The sequence below is a fragment of the Portunus trituberculatus genome, chromosome 39 (genome assembly GCF_017591435.1).
Source record: "Portunus trituberculatus isolate SZX2019 chromosome 39, ASM1759143v1, whole genome shotgun sequence".
Taxonomy (NCBI): domain Eukaryota; kingdom Metazoa; phylum Arthropoda; class Malacostraca; order Decapoda; family Portunidae; genus Portunus; species Portunus trituberculatus.
In genome coordinates, this window is record NC_059293.1 from 2,169,738 (window position 1) to 2,189,446 (window position 19,709).

Here is a 19,709-nt window from a genome sequence, read left to right on the forward strand (position 1 = left end):
GGAGTTGTTATTGTTGTGATGGGTGTGCGAGCCCTCAAGGTCGTCAACCTCCCCGTTGTCATGGTAACGGGCTTCCCATTTTCTTCTTCCTTCCCTCACACACAGCTACTGCCTCCCTTCTCATGTCTTCTAATTATGTACTCTTTTTCTTGTAGAGTAATGGTTTTCCTTTTCTTAGCATCACTGCTGTCACTAAGAAGTTTTCTCTTTGGTGCCATTGAGCAAGATACTAAGAACTTGAGTCAGTAAACGCAGAAGTAGGATAATACTCTTGCCAGGGGCGATGGTGTGGTGGAACTGAGGCAGGGTGTTATTGTATTCAAGCGTGAGGCGGGCGGTGTGGCGGGCAACCACCAACAATAACAATAAATCCCGCACTTTACGATTTATAAATTTTCAATTTTTTTAATCTTAAATTGCCTTATAGTGGACTGACGTAACTACGAGTTTGACGTAACTCGAGACCAACGTAACCCGGGACTTTACTGTACTCAACTTTGGGATAATACACACAAACAATTAGAAGGACACAAATCTACAGTATGTCAGTGAATGGGCACTAAGTGGTAGGTGAGGCCACTTGTCCTCAGAGCAGATGGCAAATGTACAGTGTGGAGGCAGGGTTGACCACACTGACACCTGGCCACTCCAGCACCGTCAGACAGACGGGTCAGTGGCCAACAGTGGCCTGGCTGTGATGGTCTTTGAGACACACACTTAGCTATGACAAAAGGTAATTATTTACAACATATGCATATTTGTCTGCAGGGCCTAGCAGTGCCACAGAGATACCTGGATGCATGACAAAAATCATTAACATATAATAACATATGTGTATACAAGTCTGAGAGTTAGTATATCAACGTCCTGCCAGATACAAAAATTTCTTATGTAAATTGTGACCGAGCTACAGAAATGTGAAAATCACTTGTGAAAATAATAAAAAATAATGTAATGCAAATTCAACACGTGAATGAAAGGGAAAGGTACAGTATACAACTAATTATCTTTAGCAAATTTGAATTTTGTGACTGAGAATAATCATAATGCAGAATGTCTGAGCTTTAAAATTATCTAGTTCAAAATATTAACTGATTTTCAATCTTTTATGCTGTGTGTCTTTGTATTATCCCACCTAACTCACTAAGATTGTAAACTATACAGTGTTCCCTCGCCACTTCGTGGTTCGCGTTTCATGGCCTCAGTGTATCGCAGGGTTTTAAAAAATATTCATCAAAAGATAAAAATGAAAAAATACAGCCATATTGCAGAAAAACACATTGTTTCATGTTGATGCGTGAGAGAGAAGGTTTCCCAGCATGCCAAACAAAGAGATGAGTTGACTTAGAGGCTTTGTACATACCCACGGGCAGTCGTACAAGGTGCATGATTGGTTCCCGGCACGAGATCAACCAATGACAGCACAAGTGGATTTATCCCGTGAGCTGATTGGCTGCACATCATCGCAGCCTCACCCAACATCTTCCTTTGTTGTATCTTGTCTATGTTGTTGACTGCTTCACAAACTGTATCTTAGTGTTGTGTTTGTGATAACTTTTTTGGTTTAAATAGTGATTCATTAAGCCCTTACAATGCCACCTAAGCACTGTGCCCCTGTGAAAGCTTCCTCTAGTGAGCCTAAGAGGAAGAGAAAGATGATGACCATCAGTGAAAAAGTGAAACTTTTGGATATGATCAGAGAGAGAGAGAGAGAGAGAGAGAGAGAGAGAGAGAGAGAGAGAGAGAGAGAGAGAGAGAGAGAGAGAGAGAGAGAGAGAGAGAGAGAGAGAGTTTACCTATAAATTTGCTACAAGAAATGAGCTACACTTGTGGTGTCCCGTTCGCTTGAATCCATTTATCATACTTTTCTTTAAAACTATGGATATTTCTTGCTCTCACTATACCCTCTGGTAATCTATTCCAGGCAGTGACAGTTCTTGCTGGGAAACTGAACTTTTTAATATCAGTTGTACACCCCGGAATCCTCAATTTCAAATCATGATTATCTCTTGGTCTTCTCATCATATCCAGCTCGAGAAAGTCATCTCTATCAATCTTGTCAATCTCATTTACACACTTGAACAGTTGGATCATATCACCTCTTCTTCTCTCTTCCAATGTTGGCAGATTTAGTCTACATAGTCTTTCCTGATAATCTATATCATGCAAGGCTGGCACCAGTTTCATTGCCGCTCTTTGTACCCATTACAGTTTATGTATATGTTTCCTCAAATGAGGTGCCCACACCACCTGTACATATTCTAATTTTGGTCTCAGAATTGATTCTATTACTTTTTTGACCAGTGTTTCATTCAGGTGAGTAAATGTAGTTCTGATATTTGCAACTATTGCCAAACCTTCCCCTACAATTTTGTTTATCTGTCCCTCAGGTGACAAGTTGTTTTGTACTATAACCCCCAAGTCTTTTTCTCTTCCTACACACATTAGATTCACTCCACCTAAGTTATAGCTTGCATGAGGTCTGTGTATACTTCTTCCCATTTCCAACACATGACATTTGTCAGCATTAAATTCTATCATCCATTTATTGCTCCATTCATGAATAATATCCAAGTCCTCTCTACTTCAGCCCATTCAGAGCTTACACCCCGTACTACTGTCTTCATTTTTCTCCCTGATAAGTAACTTGTCATCCATTTAAGTATCTTGTCCCCAAGTCCTCCATATTTTTCCATCTTCCACTTAAGTCTTTTATGGGATACCTTATCAAAAGCCTTTTTTAGATTAAGATATATACAGTCAAACCATCCTCCTTTCAGATCAACTATGTCAATTACTCTTGAATAAAAACTTAGAAGATTGGTAACGCAAGATCTTCCCTTTCTAAATCCAAATTGCTTTGATGAAAGAATTTCTCTTTCTTCTAGGAACTTTATCCATCTATCTCTTATTATTCCCTCTAACACCTTTATCAATATACACAGAAGAGAAACAGGCCTGTAGTTTAACGGTGACTCTCTACTTCCTCCTTTATGTATAGCCACTATTTGCACTTCCTTCCACTTTTCCGGAACATATCCTTCTTCTAATGACTTCATGTATAACTGATGAATTGGCCAACTTAATTCCTCAGCACAACATTTCAACACCCATCCTGACATTTGGTCCAGTCCCATTGCCTTATTTACATCCAGCATCTGAAGTCTTGTTATGACTTCCTTTCTATCAAATACAATGTTTTCCAACTTGGGTCCTTGATATCCTCCTAGTACTCCTTCTTCTCCAATATAATCACCATCTTTTACAAACACTGATTTAAACTTGTTATTTAACACCTGAGCTATTTTTCGCTCATTTTCAATAATCTCTCCTTCCAATTTCAGCTTCTGAATTGCACCTTTAATTTTTTTTTACAATTAATGTATTTGTAAAAAAATTTAGGATCACTTTCATATTTATCCACAATGTTTTTCTCATATTTAGAGAGAGAGAGAGAGAGAGAGAGAGAGAGAGAGAGAGAGAGAGAGAGAGAGAGAGAGAGAGAGAGAGAGAGAGAGAGAGAGAGAGAGAGAGAGAGAGAGAGAGAGAGAGTAAATGTATAATTATGGTATAAGGTTTTATAATTAAATAGATTTAAGTAAAATACTGTATACGTAAAGTATAAATACTGTTTAGCTACATATTTTAAACATTCTGGTATCCACATACACATAAACGAAAATTCCTAGGGGGGGCAAATCCTACTTCACAGTTTTTCACCTTTCACAGGGGTTCTGGTATCCATTAACCGCGATAAACGAGGGATCACTGTATATCTATACACCAAGCTAGTATATAATCCTACAAATCTCTGTGGCCATGCTGAGAACACTGACATTACACTCTCGACATACTGTAGGAAGTGACAAAGAGGGACACAGAAAAGAGGACCAGGAATCACTTCTCTGATGGCAATCAAACAAAAAGAAAGAGACATGTATGGAAAACACAAGGCAATAAGTAGCAGACATTAGATTTACAAGGAAGACTTGAGCCACCTCCCACCTGCAGTTTTGAGGAGTACGGTGCTCTCCTTGGTGAGGAAGGACAGGATGGACGTCCACACAGGCAGCACTTGTAAGTGGCTCAGGTCTAACAATGTTCTCCGCAGCAATGCAATAAACCTGCAACCAGAATCAGACAATGACTCATATTGTCAAACACTTTTGTGTTTCACCTCCAATAATTCAAAAAGAGCTTTATTTAAGTTTACACGAATATTCTTACGGTATTTTTACAGTTCCATGGGCAAAGTGACAAGATTTCTACATTAATAACTGGAGAGACATTCTTAAAAACCTTGCTAATCATCATCTCTGTGGCCTTGGAGAGCAAAGCATTTCTGAATACAGACCAATGAATGACAGATATATCTCAGCAACAAATATGAAAGATTAGGCCTGCAGCTCCACTTTCTGACAAGTCTGGTTCATGATTGGTGAAAAATGAAGCAGATAATGGCCAAGAGATACACACTGGCTCAGTCAGCTCATCATTGTGAACTTGAATGCATGGGTTTTACTTTTCTGTGGGTGTTAATTCAATGATATCTTGTCCTGGAGAATGGGAAGGTCAGGTTGATGCTTGTCTTGGAGGTTATGGACAGTAGATTATGACATAATAACACTGTAAAGTACACGAGTTGTTCCAATATACTACTCATATTTCTGGTAAGCTGCCCATGTCACCAACAGGCACCCACACATCACCTTGGACCTTCAACAATATAGTGTTAACCTTTGTTTACTGAGAGGCTACAAACATGTTATCCTTTTTGTTATCATTATCATAATTACTATTCTTGTCTGGACTCTCACTGTCTCACATCCCACAATGAATATAATAATGTCAGTGTAATAATGATATAATGTAATCTGCAGTGGCATAGTAGATAAGGTGGTAAGTGTGGGATCTGGCAGACGTCCACACGTAGGTTTGAATCCCACCATGTACTGCCTTGAAACTTTGCCATTTGTCAAGTTGTTTAAAGTTACCTACATGTCACTGTGATACCCAGCTTCTAGGTGGTTACACCAAAGATTTGCTTGGGTGTTGATATAGACCCTAATATGGGTACCACTATAAATAAAATTGCCTGCACCACTAATGGGTGGAAACTGAACAATGCTTCCCATACATACTCTTCAAGTATACCTACAGGTGCTACAGGCCATACCATAAAAGAATAAATAAATAAATAAATAAATAAATAAAAACTATTACTTAGAAACAATATTATAAAAGACATTAGAAACTAGTGAATATATGCAGAATAAGTTAAAAGCTCTTCATCTTATCAACTTTTTTCCTCTCTGCCTGTTTTCACCTCCCCATCTTTTGGAACTGTCAACACTATCCCAGCTTGGAGGGGAGGGACATCCCCATCCTGCTGGATTCAAACTATCATTTCACTTAACAATGGCCAAGTGTGATACATGAAAATGGCCTTATAAGAATTATAAAAAAAATAGTCAGTGAAAACAAAGATTAATGCCAAAAACTTATTCACATAAAAAATTCAATCTAATAAAAAAAATTTCAGTTTAAATCAAATAAATAACTCATTTTGACCTTGTAGAAATGAATTATAATTCTTTCCAACCAAATTTAATGCATAAATCAACTAGTGCCAACACACACATGGCAGTGTTACCTGGGAGGGAAGATGAGCCTTTCCTGGTGTGCATGAAGAGACTCTGGGATGATCTCCTGGTCCTTGAGTTGTTCACTCTTTGTCTTCAGGGCAGAGAACATCTTCTCAAACATTCTGGGCAGGTTCCTCAGGCGGACACACACCTCCAGCACCTTACACAGCAGCTCTTCATAGCTGGAGTACAGCTCCCCCACACTGGCAGTGTTGTCTGGGCTCTTGCAGCAATAAATGTCCCACACATTCTGCACAATCAAGTTACTCATGAACGTTGGGACGATGGCCAACAGGACCTGGAGACACTTGTACCCTGCACTGGACACCGGGACAGCGTTCACCAGGATCTCCCCAACACCCTTCAGCAGCAGGTCAATATCTCCGTCCCTCACAAAGTGGATTGGAATGTTTTGAATGACACAGAGTAAAGAGTGCAGGAGGACTTCCTTCTTCCTTTCATCAATAACACTTGGTCTTAGTTTCTGGGAAATAAAAGTATCCTGTACCAAGGAAGGCACTTTGGGGTTGTTAATGGTGATGCCCAGTGCATGACATAGCACCACCAGTAGCTGGCAGTGCAAGGTTTTGTAAGTCCTGAACTTCATCATGAATTCGTATAATGTTTCTGCAAGCAAATGTTGCATTACTTCAATAGGCTCACTCTCAATATATGAAGCAATTACTTGTAAAAGTGAGATAATCTTATGAGTCACTCTAGCTTTTGTCTCAGAAAAGATGATCATGAATGCATTCTTATAGTTATCTAATAGTTCAGTATGAAACAAGCTTGTGGCTATCAGTAATTTCATCTCCTTCAACAAGTCTTGCATCTCTTTCCTCTCGTCATCCCTGGCAGACACAGCGAGTCTGGCCGAGGGAAGCAGCAGGTGCTCGGTGACACTGGTCATGACTTTGCCCTTGTCTGCGTGGCTCTGCAGGCGACTCCCTACTTCCCCGATTAGCATCGCAGCAACAGCCACATTGGCGTCCCCCATGTGACCCTCCAGCAGCCAAGCCACCAGGCCCTTGGAGAGCAGCAGGCAGTGGTTCAGCGAGTGGGTGACCAGCGGCGCCAGCAACGGGTTGGACATGAGGCAGTGACATATCATGACTGCCTTCTCTCGCAGTGCTGTATCGGCACTGCTATTTATCACATCAACTAAAGTCTGCAAACAAAATGTAGATCATTAACTAGGGTTTACTATGGTCTGACCATTTTATGAAGATCACTTAGGCGTTGGCTTTTTCAAGGATTTCCCAGCCTGCGAAGCTGCCAAACCTTGTGCTAGGCAAATTAAGGGATTAGAGCCTCTGTCAATGAGAACCTTGCTTCCCACACACCACCTCCCCCTCTCTCTCTCTCTCTCTCTCTCTCTCTCTCTCTCTCTCTCTCTCTCTCTCTCTCTCTCTCTCTCTCTCTCTCTCTCTCTCTCTCTCTCTCTCTCTCTCTCTCTCTCTCTATATATATATATATATATATATATATATATATATATATATAAATACAGTAAAGTCCCGGTTACGCCGGTCTCGAGTTACGTCAAACTCGTAGTTACGTCAGTCCACTATAAGGCAATTTAAGATTAAAAAAATTGAAAATTTATAAATCGTAAAGTGCGGGATTTATTGTTATTGTTGGTGGTTGCCCGCCACACCGCCCGCCTCACGCTTGAATACAATAACACCCTGCCTCAGTTCCACCACACTGTCGCCCCTGGCAAGAGTATTATCCTACTTCTGCGTTTACTGACTCAAGTTCTTAGTATCTTGCTCAATGGCACCAAAGAGAAAACTTCTTAGTGACAGCAGTGATGCTAAGAAAAGGAAAACCATTACTCTACAAGAAAAAGAGTACATAATTAGAAGACATGAGAAGGGAGGCAGCAGCTGTGTGTGAGGGAGGGAAGAAGAAAATGGGAAGCCCGTTACCATGACAACGGGGAGGTTGACGACCTTGAGGGCTCGCACACCCATCACAACAATAACAACTCCGGAGCCTTCGCCTGGGCCACACGACACTCGCAGCTGACTTGCACCATCTGCGCCTGTCTGCTGATCCCTATTGCCCTTTCCTATTGCATTTCCTGCCCCGCTGCCCACGCTTCTACTCCCACCGCACTGCACTACGCTCCCAGCTGTCCACCCTGGGCGTCACAACATTCGACCTGCCTACCCTTCTGGCGGCCTCAGGTGTCCACCCCTCTCTGCAACCTGCAGTCCTTCGTGTTCGTGGCCCTAATCAACAACAAAAACAAGCTTGTGTTTCATATTCCTACATACTTGTAATAATATAACAATATAACCTTTAACTTACCAGAATGACCATAAACAATGATTGGTTGAAAACTCCATAATATGCTTTGAAATGTGGAGCTCGAGTTACATACAAAATCGACTTACTTCATGTTTCAGAACGTAACTCTGGCGTAAACCGAGACCTTACTGTATATATATACATTATATATATATATATATATATATATATATATATATATATATATATATATATATATATATATATATATATATATATATATATATATATATATATATATATATATATATATATATATATATATATATATATATATATATATATATATATATATATATATATATATATATATATATATATATATATATATATACAGTAAAATCTCATTTTGACGTCTCTAAAGGCGAACAATTAGGAGCGACCAAAAATTTGTCAATATATCGACCCAGGGGACGAACGATATTTCGGGGGATGAACGCGGTTAAATGGCTCGCCGGCAGGCAAGCCATTTGTGTGATAGCCAACTGCTATCACACAACAAAACAAAACATAAGCACAAAAGAAAATAGAAACAGGAACATACGAAAAATATTACATAACATAATCTCCGTGCCACTACGATCTTCTCCTGTTTTTCCTGGGCATGGTGATGTTACCGGCACGCTCTACTGTAGCTTCCTTGGCATTATCCTCGCTGCTCTGGTGGCTCTCAGCGTTGCTGTCATCATCGTCCTGGCCATGTCCAGGTACTGCAGATTGTGGCACATCCATCGCAGCTGTTTCCTCGCTCACCTGGCAAGGAACACCGCCCTACTGCCCGCTCCCCTCACACTGAGCATCACCTCCGAGGATCAAAGGAACTTCCTGGCCACGTACCTTTAACTTCCCTTCTTGGAAGTCCAAACTTGCTACTAAACGCGTGAGGAAGTCAATCCCCAGCAGGCAAGGGTCTTCCAAAGGCAGAGACGAAGACTGGCAATCTTTCCATGTTTCCCATGCCGATGTTGTATAGCTCTGGCACGCTGCGCACATCCAAAGTCCTCTCTCATGACTGTCTTCTTGTCTGTCTTCCTCCCCATCCTCCTCTCCTCCATTCCATCATGCCATCAATGTCCAGTCTCTCAAGTAAATAACCTTTTCTTTTTATTCATTTTCTGATTATTTTGATAGCATTTAGGCAAGTCAAATAATTTAGGCTTTCTATAATTATTTCATTCATGTCATGCATACATTAAAGGTCTATTTTGAATGGGTTTTATGGACAAAAGTATGATTTTATTTTGGTCTGGAACGGATTAATGGTATTTCAATACATTCTTACGGGAAAAATTGATTCAGGGGACGAACAAATCGGGTGACGAACAGGATTTAGGAACGAATTATGGTCGTGAGCTGAGGTGTTACTGTGTGTATATATATATATATATATATATATATATATATATATATATATATATATATATATATATATATATATATATATATATATATATATATATATATATATATATATATATATATATATATATATATATATATATATATATATATATATATATATATATATATATATATATATATATATATATATATATATATATATATATATATATATATATATATATATTTACATTTCATGCAAATATATTTCTATCATAGATCTATACTTACTTATAAATTACTAAAATTTGAGAAAAGAAACTGCCTGTCAGTCTCTCTCTTTCTCTCTCTCTCTCTCTCTCTCTCTCTCTCTCTCTCTCTCTCTCTCTCTCTCTCTCTCTTATCCTGGATGGTAGCAGGAGAGGAAGTGACCCATAGCTTATCACAGTCACTTTGACCTGTGATCTCACTCGGTCACTCAAAGGGATGTGACAACGCTCGGAGGAAACGTTGTCAAGTATTGTTGTGTTTGCAAAAACAATGCAAAATATATATAAGAATAAACACAAATTACTCTAACTTGCCTTTTTTAAGCATCACAATGTATATGTACTACAACACCATTCAGTTTATAAGTATTAAGTACCTGACTTGAGGTGCATATTGGTACAAGTGTGACAGCGCCGCAAGCCGGGAAATCCCCGAAAAAGCCAACGCCTAAGTGATCTTCATAAAATGGTCAGACCAAAGTAGCACATTTATTGCTCTATTGGCTCATTAAACACGACTTTGGCAATAAGAATAAAACTTCACAGGTTAAAAAGTTGCACCAAGCTCTCATAAGACTTTGACAAGCCTGGAGACACACCTCAGTGAAGGAGGAGGTGATAGGGCAGACCCAGTTGATGGAGCAGAGAGCCTTGAGGCGCTGAGAGGAAAGGATGGTGCTGAGCGTTGTCCAGGCTGCCAGCTGCTCCTCTGTGGTCAGTGCCACTGCCTGGAATGAACACATCAGATTCATTGGCAACAGTCCTTATTTTTAAGTAAGAAGACCAATGTTTTGTACTAAGCAATAAACATACAGTAATAATATATAGAAAATTTTTATCAGAGTATAGTCATTCACATAATTAGCTTCAGTGCCGATACCTTTCAGTAATATCTAGTCCAGTGCTGCCAACAATAATCTTTCTACCAAGACACCCATGATTCCCTCAAACTCTCCCTTTCAGTACAAATAAAAATGGATTTTCCAGCTATCACACCCTATATTAACAATACACCCCTGAATTACATTTCTACATCATACCACACCTGGATACAGAACAGCTGCCACAGGCACCACACACCAGAAATACAAGTTTGAGTCTCAGAAGAAGCTTCATATTTTGAGTAAGAGGGGGACTGAACAAAAGGAGCAAAACAAAGGTCCACCAAGGTGCTAGTCCTTTCAGCTGAGTTAAAAAAAAGTCAGTTTAGATTTGGCAGATCAGTGTCTTGAAACCTCCCTCTTGAAAGAATTATTTATATTATGGAGGCAATGATTTCCAGTCATAAAGAAAAAAGAAAAAATTGCTTGGCATAGAAATCAGTCTCTATGTGTACATTGTATAGTATTTCAGCAGTATACATTAACAATATTGACATCACATCAGTTACCATAAGAACAATAAATGTGACAGATTTAGACAGTTTAATACTGCATAACAAAGAAAGGAGAGCAATGGGTTACCTTCTTGGTGAGGAGGTTAGCCAACCACAGAATGACCACATCCTCCTTCTGTGCCACCGCTGCTTTCAGGGGCGCCAGGAAGGCCTTCTCTGCCAAACTGAGCCGCACGCACAGCGGCTCGGTACCGTGCAGCCGCTCCTTGAGCTCTGATAATAAAACAGCAAGTGTTCTAGTAGCAGTGGTCTGCTTCACACAAGTCAATAAGGACCAGACCAGCACAATTTCGAGGCTAGAACCTGACCATGGGCCACAGGTAAAGCACACCCCTGGCTTTGTCAACAACCTGTCATATTTCTTGTAAATCTGCATTATAAACTACAAAATAATAAAGCTGGCCGACCTCCTCCAAGCCCACATATTACAGTCACCACCAGAACATCAGCTGTTCCCCGAGTCACACCACCCACTGCTGTAACACACACCAGGATGCCTAGGGAGATGGATTGTAACCAGAGTGTGAGTTCGTGGCAAACAGATTCACAAGGTGTTGGCAGCAGCAGCAGCAGCAGCAGCAGCTCTGTTGCTACAGCTGTGGGACCAAACATCATATCATGCCCTAAATCACTACACAGCCTTTCATTTGCGACTCTGAATACATTTTTTTATCCCATGGATACTGTCTACTGTGTTTAGTGCCAAAAATAAAACAATGACAAATAATTGACTTTCATTACATAAAAGAATCTATGTCTATAAAGATGACATTAATTAACTATTTCATTTCATTTATTTACTTATTTGCACTATCTAGCAAATTGTAAGGATTTGTAAGGAACATAGAACATAATATTGGACAAGTTGACACATCAGCTGAGTTCAGTGTCTGTTAGGCACCAGGATGCCAGGGTGGGTGTCAAGCCCACCAGGTGAAACAACCTCTGAATTATAAGCCACGCCATTTCAGACTACACAGCTGATGGCATTTAGTGGACTTGTTATTGTGCCACCGCAACAAGAGATGAGCCACAACAAACACCTTTAACATGACTTACTTCTGCACCACATATCACTAATCTCACAAATAATGCCTTTGTGTACACAACTGTCACTCACATTGTCAATACATGATAAAAAAAAAATTTACCATTCCAGATAAAGGCAAGTTAACCAGACTTTCAGCTTCTATCTATACTACAGGCCACCCACCATGTGTGTCAGAGCAAACAGTTGTGACTACAACACTACAAAATGGTAACAATGGTTGGGATAAGTCCAGACTCAATTCTCAACCTCTCACTTCAGTCTGCCACACCAACTATCCACACTCTACCCAGAACATCTCACCACACTCCACTCAACTACCAGAGCCCCACCATCCTATGACCCTTGCACACACACACACACACACACACACACACACACACACACACACACACACACACACACACACACACACACACACACTACTATACTAATATAGATGGGATACTGTCAAGTAGATTGGAATTGCAAGACTATATGATAGTGGAGAAGCCTGATATCGTGTGTTTGACTGAGACAAAATTGCATGAAAAAACAAAGATAAATTTGGATAATAAATATAATATATGGAGAAAGGATAGGGAGAGTAAAGGTGGAGGAGGAGTTATGATTATGACGAAGAAATAAATAAATGTGGATAAGGTTTGGTATGGGAAGAACAACAGAAGTGATAAGCATAAGGATAAAAAGTGATGGAAAAGAATTAATAATCATGGTGACCTATGTACCTCCTAAAACAAATTCTTGGACATTAAGGAATACGACAATATGATCAAGGATACTTTACAGAGTTTGGAAAGTGTATTATCTGGAAAAAGAAAGGTGATACTAGTAGGAGATTTTAATTGTAAGGAGGTGGATTGGGAAAATCTAGTAAGTGGTGTTGGAGAGGAAGCATGGGAGAGAGATTTCTTAATCTAATGATGGAAAATATGATGGAACAGAGGGTGAAGGAAAATACTAGATATAGAGGAGATGATGAACCGGCTAGACTGGATTTGGTGTTAACAAGAGAAGTGTACCTATGTGGAGATATACAATACAAGTGTCCTTTGGGAAAGAGTGATCATGTGGTTATGGAAATGCAGATAGCAACAACACAGCGAAGGAAGGACGAGACATACAGGAGTGGTAGATTGAATTATAGAAAGATGGACACAGAAAGTTTGAAAAATTATTTCAGAAAATTAGATTGGGAGATGTTACAAATCAGAGAAGTGCAAAAGAAATATGAGATTTTTATGAAATATTATAAAGAAGGAGTTATGAAATTTGTACCAAAGTATAAACCGAGAGAGGAAGGAAGAAAGGATTGGTTTAATGCAACTTGTGTTAAGGCTAAGGAAAAGAGAGATGTGGCTTGGAAAAGATGGAAAAGAGCAGGAATATACTAAATAAGGAGAATTATAGAGTGGCAAGAAATGAGTATGTGAGGGTAAGGAGGAGGAAGAAAGAAAATTTGAAAAGATATTGTAGACAAGAGTAAGGAACATCCAAAATTGTTTTACAGGTTCATAAATGGTAAACTTAAAAAGAGAGTCCATTGAAAGATTAAAAGGAGAGCAAGGGATAGTAGATGACCCTAAGAATATAGCAGAATTGCTAAATAATAGGTTTCAACAAGTATTTACTAAAGAAACAATGTTTGTAAAGCCTCAGAATGTACAAGGAAATGTGCACATGGATGACATTAAGATACCTAAAAGGAGTTATATAAAATGTTGGAGGAACTTAAAGATGATAAAGCGATGGGACCAGATGAAGTTTCAGGAAAATTATTGAAGGAGTGTAGAGAAGAATTGATTGATCCATTATATGATATTATAAGGTGCTCATTAGAAACAGGGAAGTACCAGTAGAGTGGAAGAGAGCTGAAGTGGTGCCCATTTATAAGGGAGGCAGTAAGGAAGAGCCTCTTAACTATAGACCTGTGTCTCTAACAAGTGTGGTCGGTAAGATTTGTGAGAGGGTGATAAAGAAATATTGGATACGGTTCCTGGAGGATCATAAGTTATTATCGGATCATCAATTTGGCTTCAGGAAAGGGAGGTCATGTGTAACAAATCTACTGAGCTTTTATTCAAGAGTGGTTGACAAAATACAGAGAGAGAGGATGGATGGACTGTGTATATTTGGATTTAAAGAAAGCTTTTGACAAGGTACCTCACGATGAGACTGCTATGGAAAGTAGAGATTTATGGAGGACTGAAAGGAAAAGTGTTAAAGTGGATGGAAAACTACTTGAGATGGAGGAGATGAGAACGGTAATAAGGGATGCAAAGTCGGACTGGTTGGTGGTGGAGAGTGGAGTCCCACAAGGCTCAGTGCTGGCACCAATACTTTTCCTGGTATATATTAATGACATGCCAGAGGAGTAAACAGTTATATTAATTTGTTTGCAGATGATGCGAAGTTGTGTAGGTGTGTGAAGAGTGAAGAAGATTGTGAAATTTTACAGGCAGACCTGGATAAGATTTGGGAGTGGAGCAAGAGGTGGCAAATGGAATTTAATCTGAGCAAAAGTCATGTGATGGAGATGGGAAGAGTGGAAGACGGCCAAGAGGGTCATATAAGATGGGTGAAGAAGTAGTGTTGAAAAGGTGGAAAAGGAAAAGGATTTGGGAGTGATAATACAAGACCATGGGCAGTTTGAGGCTCATATTGATAAGATGTTTGGAGAAACGTATAATTTGATAAAAATATTGGATTAGCCTTCCATTATATGGATAAAGATATGATGAAGAAATTAATTAGTATGGTAATTAGACCAAGATTGGAATATGCTGGAGTGGTTTGGTCCCCTTATAAAAAGAAGCATATAAGGAAGTTGGAGAGATTGCAGAGAATGGCAACAAAAATGGTTCCGGAATTGGCAGAAATGACCTATGAGGAGAGATTAAAAGAAATGAATTTGCTTACCTTGGAACAAAGAAGAGAAAGAGGAGATTTAATACAGGTTTATAAACTGTTGAATGGACTGGATGAAGTGGATAATGAGCAAATGATGTTGAGAGAGGAAAATTTAAATAGAACTACAAGATCGCATAGTAAAAAGATAGCCAAGGGAATATGCTTGAAGGATGTGAAAAAATATAGTTTCCCACAAAGATGTGTGGAGGTGTGGAATGGTTTGATTGAGGAGGTGGTGTCAGCAAGGAGTGTGCATAGTTTTAAAGGAAAGTTGGATGTGTGTAGATATGGAGACGGGGCCACACGAGTATGATACCCAGGCCCTGTAAAATTACAACTAGGTGAATACACACACACACACACAAACACAATGTCCCTCTCACTGCCAACCTGGACCTTACACACTATGAGGATAAACCCTCAGCTGATTGCACCACAAAGCAAAGTGAAAATGTCTTTTACAAACTGGTCACTCACTCTGAACAACAATCAAGTCTTCACTCACCTATCCATTCAAATTCATTGCATCCACACACTCCCATTGGTGGTGGTGAGTGTAGTGTTGTGCAGCGTATCAATCACTGTGTATGAGGAAACCAATATACGAACTCATAGGACTGCACTACTCATGCAAATATCAATAAGACGTCTAGAAGGCAGTGTGTGAGTGAGGAGTGTGTCAGGAGGGAACGTCTCACCAGGGAACGTGTCAGGAGGATCACTCAGTCAGGGAAGTGTTGGTAGGGAATATGTCAGCCGGGAAAGAGTTAACAGAGAATATGTCAGTGAGAAAAGGCTAGAGGAAATATACACATGCCAGGCCCTCCCGGCCACCTCGTGCCTTCAGCAACACCATCACGCCCTCTCCTTTACACCCATTACCAGTTCACCAGCCTCAGCAGCCTCTGAAATCATCGTTACAGGCTTAAAGGTAGAGAAGCGGTGGTATATACTACAGCTTTACGGACACAACAGTGGTAGCTTACCGAGCCCTGCCATGCTTATTGGTGGCGCCGCGCCGAGGGCTTGTCTCCCAGGCAGGACAGCACACACCTTTAATTTTTTTTTTTCTTCTGTAACACAGTTTAATGATGAGTCTATGGAAATGAATAACATTTTAGTTTTTTTTCAGTTTTATATGGACTTTTTTCACTTTAATAGGTTTTGGTAATTATTTCTAGAGTTTTGCTTCATAATTTTTATCCTTAATTGATTTTGTTTTCTTATTTACGCTGCAATATTTAGTTATGTATGCTTTTAAATCATGCTTTTTTTAACTTTCTATATAGTTTTGTTACCATTTGATGTTGTTAATAGAAGGTCCTTTATTAGAGATGGGATATTTTATAAGTAAACAGCAACATGCTGCTCTAAGATCTTGATTTTGATCTTGAAGCTTAATTTTGATCTTGATCTTGATGCTACAGGTGGCTCGGGATCGCTCCAGAGTCAGGCCTTTGGACCGGCTGCTCCTGTACAGGATTGATTGATTGATTGATACATTTATTGTTGAATTAATAAATAATTACAACAAAGGAGAAGGATGGGCCTTGCCACCCACCCCTGGGCAAAGACTTAAGGTTAAAGTATCACAAACATAACTCTGGACAGTATACACAGCAAGAATACAAGTATTTCAATAAATAAATACACATATTGCACACCTTATTGCCTAAGACATCCTACAGTCTGGGAGCAAACTGAGGATATTCCCTGAGTATATCCCTGAGGGTGGCAGAGTCTAGGAGATGGTCAATGAGACTGTACAAGTCATGCTGAGCTAGTGGCCTAAATTTAGCAATGAGAGGACATTCCATGATAAAGTGACGCAGAGTGTGTCCCCTTGGTCCAGCACACAGCACACAGCACACACCAGGAGAAGCACTGACTTCACAAAAGTATTTGTAGCCTAATCTGAGCCTTATTGCCACCCTGTCATGTGATGCAGTATGTCTCCCGTAGGTGTAAGCACAGCTCAGGGAGACACGTGCATAGTGAAGACTAGTGCTACTGCCCCTATGGCAACAAAGCTCCAACTGATCACTAATGCTACTTTGTACAAAGTCCTTAATGCTATTCTTAACATAACCCAGAGTGTACTCAGTGCCAGGGTCCATTGTGTCATCTTGTAGGGTACACGGAGCAAGGTGGTCTGCTTTTTCATTTAACGGGATACCCACATGAGAGGGTATCCAGATGAAATGGTCCGTGGCACCGGCACCTTCTTGGGCGTGGATGAGATCAAGACACTTATTAATTAGATCACAGTCCATGGGGGAGGTGGATTGAAGGGCGTACAATGCAGCCTGACTGTCAATAAAGAAATATACATTCTTATGGAGAGGCGCCACAATGTGGAGCGCCTCCAGAACAGCATACAGTTCTGCTCTAGTGGAAGACATGGGTGCAGGGAGCCGCCTGGAAACCTCAGTGTCAGTGTAGAGACTGGCAGAGATGTAGTCACGGATGAACAGCCCACATCCAGACCTGTTGCCATAGACTGACCCATCACAATAAACATGAATAGCCTGAACGTGTGGGTACTTGGACAATTTAGTCATGAACATGTCTTGCAGCACATGAGGGAGCCAGTCCCTCTTGGGCTGATGCAGTGAGTGAATATCAACACTGACACGGTGAGGGTTCCAGGCGGGTTGCAGCGGTGACATAACAACGTTAATACAAGCCTCGGCTACACCTACACTTGTCAGTACTCCCAAGATCTTCCTGAGGTATGGTGTTGTAGGAGTGCGAGGATCATGATACAGGGGGTCAGTGATCCCTTTAGAGAGTCAGAGCCCGTGCATAGCATCCGACTAATTGTGCGACAAGTAATTTCCTGTACCCTACACATAATACTCGGCAGGTGCAGTTCAGCTCTGAGGACTTCAATCCGTGCAGTCCTGGGGCATCCCAAGATTATCCGCATGGCTTCATTCTGTACAAGCTCCAGGGACGGAGTTGAGTGGCACTAAACTGTATTAAAACAGGGGCGGCATAATCAATAAGGAACCGTATGACAGATATATAGAACATTCTTAGGACTGGAATGCCAGCCCCCAGGCCCCTGTTGGCTAGCAGCCGAAGTGGTGCTAGCCGTGGCAGACAGAGGTCTCGAACATAGTGGACGGCTTGAAGAGACTTCCTAAAGCTCATCTGAACACCCAGGTACTTGTGTATATGAACTCTAGGGATGGGAATGTTATTTACAGTGGGCAGCCAAGAGACCTTCCCTTTAGCTTGAAATTTTGTTTTACATTCATTAATCACTAGTCCCATTTGGACACACAACGCTGCCAGTTGTGACAAAGCAACCTGGAGAATCCTGGGTGTGGGGCATTGGAGGAGTATGTCATCAGCATAGATGAGGACCTGGGTGCCCTGCGGAAAGGAACAGCGCAATTTTGTCCATTAAAACATTGAAAAGCATTGGACTAAGGACTCCACCCTGTGGTGTTCCAAGCTCAAAAACTTCCTCAGAGGAGACTGCACCTTGAAACCAAACCTGTGCTGTTCTATTGTACAAATAGTCCCTGATCCATCCTAATAATCTACCTTTGACACCTTTGAGAATGAGTTCCTCCATAATAACATCTTTGTTGGCCCTGTCGAAGGCACCCTTGAGATCAACGAAAGCTCTGCAGGTAGCATCCTTATTTATAAGACACTCAACAAAACAATGACTTGTAGAGTGACCTTTTAGGAAGCCATGTACATTGCCAGAGAGTACATGGCCCACCTTGTATATAAGTCTGTTCAATATTACCCGTTCCATCATCTTACACAGACAGCTGGTGAGAGAAATAGGGCGAAAGGTGCCATCACCTTTGGGTATTGGGATGACGATGGCTGTTTTCCAAGAGCGGGAAGCTTGCCTGCAGTGAAAGACATGTTAAATAAATCCAAGATAGGGTTGTCTACCTTTACCTCCAGGAGAGCATTGAGGATATCATAGGTGATGCCATCCTTGCCAGGAGCTGTTGACTTGCCCAACTTGACTGCCGAGAGGAGTTCGTCATGCGTGATAGGCACACAGGTGTCGTCCAGCAGAGGAACACTGTGGCAAAGCAACTCCATCCTTCGTGGTCTTTGCTGATCAAGCGCCTCCTGGTGTTCCACAGGAAGGCCAGAGAAGGATGAGGCTTCCTTCCACTGCAAGACGAGTTCTCGTGCCCTGCCTGCAGGATCAGGGTCACACACCTGCCATCTGGACTTGCCCCGGACGCTGTTGACATGGTGCCACACCTCCCGGAGGGACCGGGTCCTGCACCTTGTCCAGGAAGGAGACCCAGTACTTCTTCCTTTCCTGCTGCCGCAGATCCGTGAGGTGTCGAGCCACGGTAACCATGGCATCCCGTGACTCTGTGTCTGCTGGGTTGAGCTGCCAACGTCTCTGGTAGGCAGCGAGCGTCTGTTGGCAGTTCAGAATGACAGGGTCGGTAGCGTAAGTCCAGCGGCGTGGAGCATGGTCCCTCGCTGGAACCCTTGGAGTCGCGATGAAGCCCTCGATGGTGTGCAGGAGTCCGTCGTACAGTGCCTCTGCATCAGCAAAGGAGCCCTTCACGGCAGCGTACCACGCCACCACATGGACGACGAGGTCCGTCATCCTGGATGGTGGAACCGTCAAGCGCTTCCTGGGCACTGCCGGGCGGACTGCACCGGAGGGTCGTCTCCAGGGCGAAGTGGTCGCTCAGCAATGACCTGACAAGATAAATTTGGGCAGTATATGTCGGCATATTGATGAGGGCTACATAATCAATTCTGCCTCCTAGAACATGTGTGGG

The 19,709-nt window shown here is 41.2% G+C and overlaps 1 protein-coding gene across 2 annotated transcripts in view; it reads right to left on the bottom strand.

Annotated features, from left to right (window-relative positions):
* Positions 1-15,994, bottom strand: part of LOC123515415 — a 54,045-nt gene extending 38,051 nt beyond the window's left edge. Inside the window, exons 1-5 of one of the 2 annotated variants that reach the window (XM_045273961.1) lie at positions 15,912-15,994; positions 11,035-11,180; positions 10,171-10,299; positions 5,654-6,813; positions 4,006-4,124 (exon numbers count right to left, since the gene is read on the bottom strand). In XM_045273961.1, coding sequence (XP_045129896.1) covers positions 4,006-4,124; positions 5,654-6,813; positions 10,171-10,299; positions 11,035-11,180; positions 15,912-15,924 — 1,567 coding nt within the window. In that variant the 5' untranslated portion in view covers positions 15,925-15,994. Of the gene's footprint in view, positions 1-4,005; positions 4,125-5,653; positions 6,814-10,170; positions 10,300-11,034; positions 11,181-15,430; positions 15,483-15,911 lie in introns of those variants that run through there. The other variant, XM_045273960.1, reaches the window with a different exon arrangement.
* Positions 15,995-19,709: the final 3,715 nt, after the last annotated feature.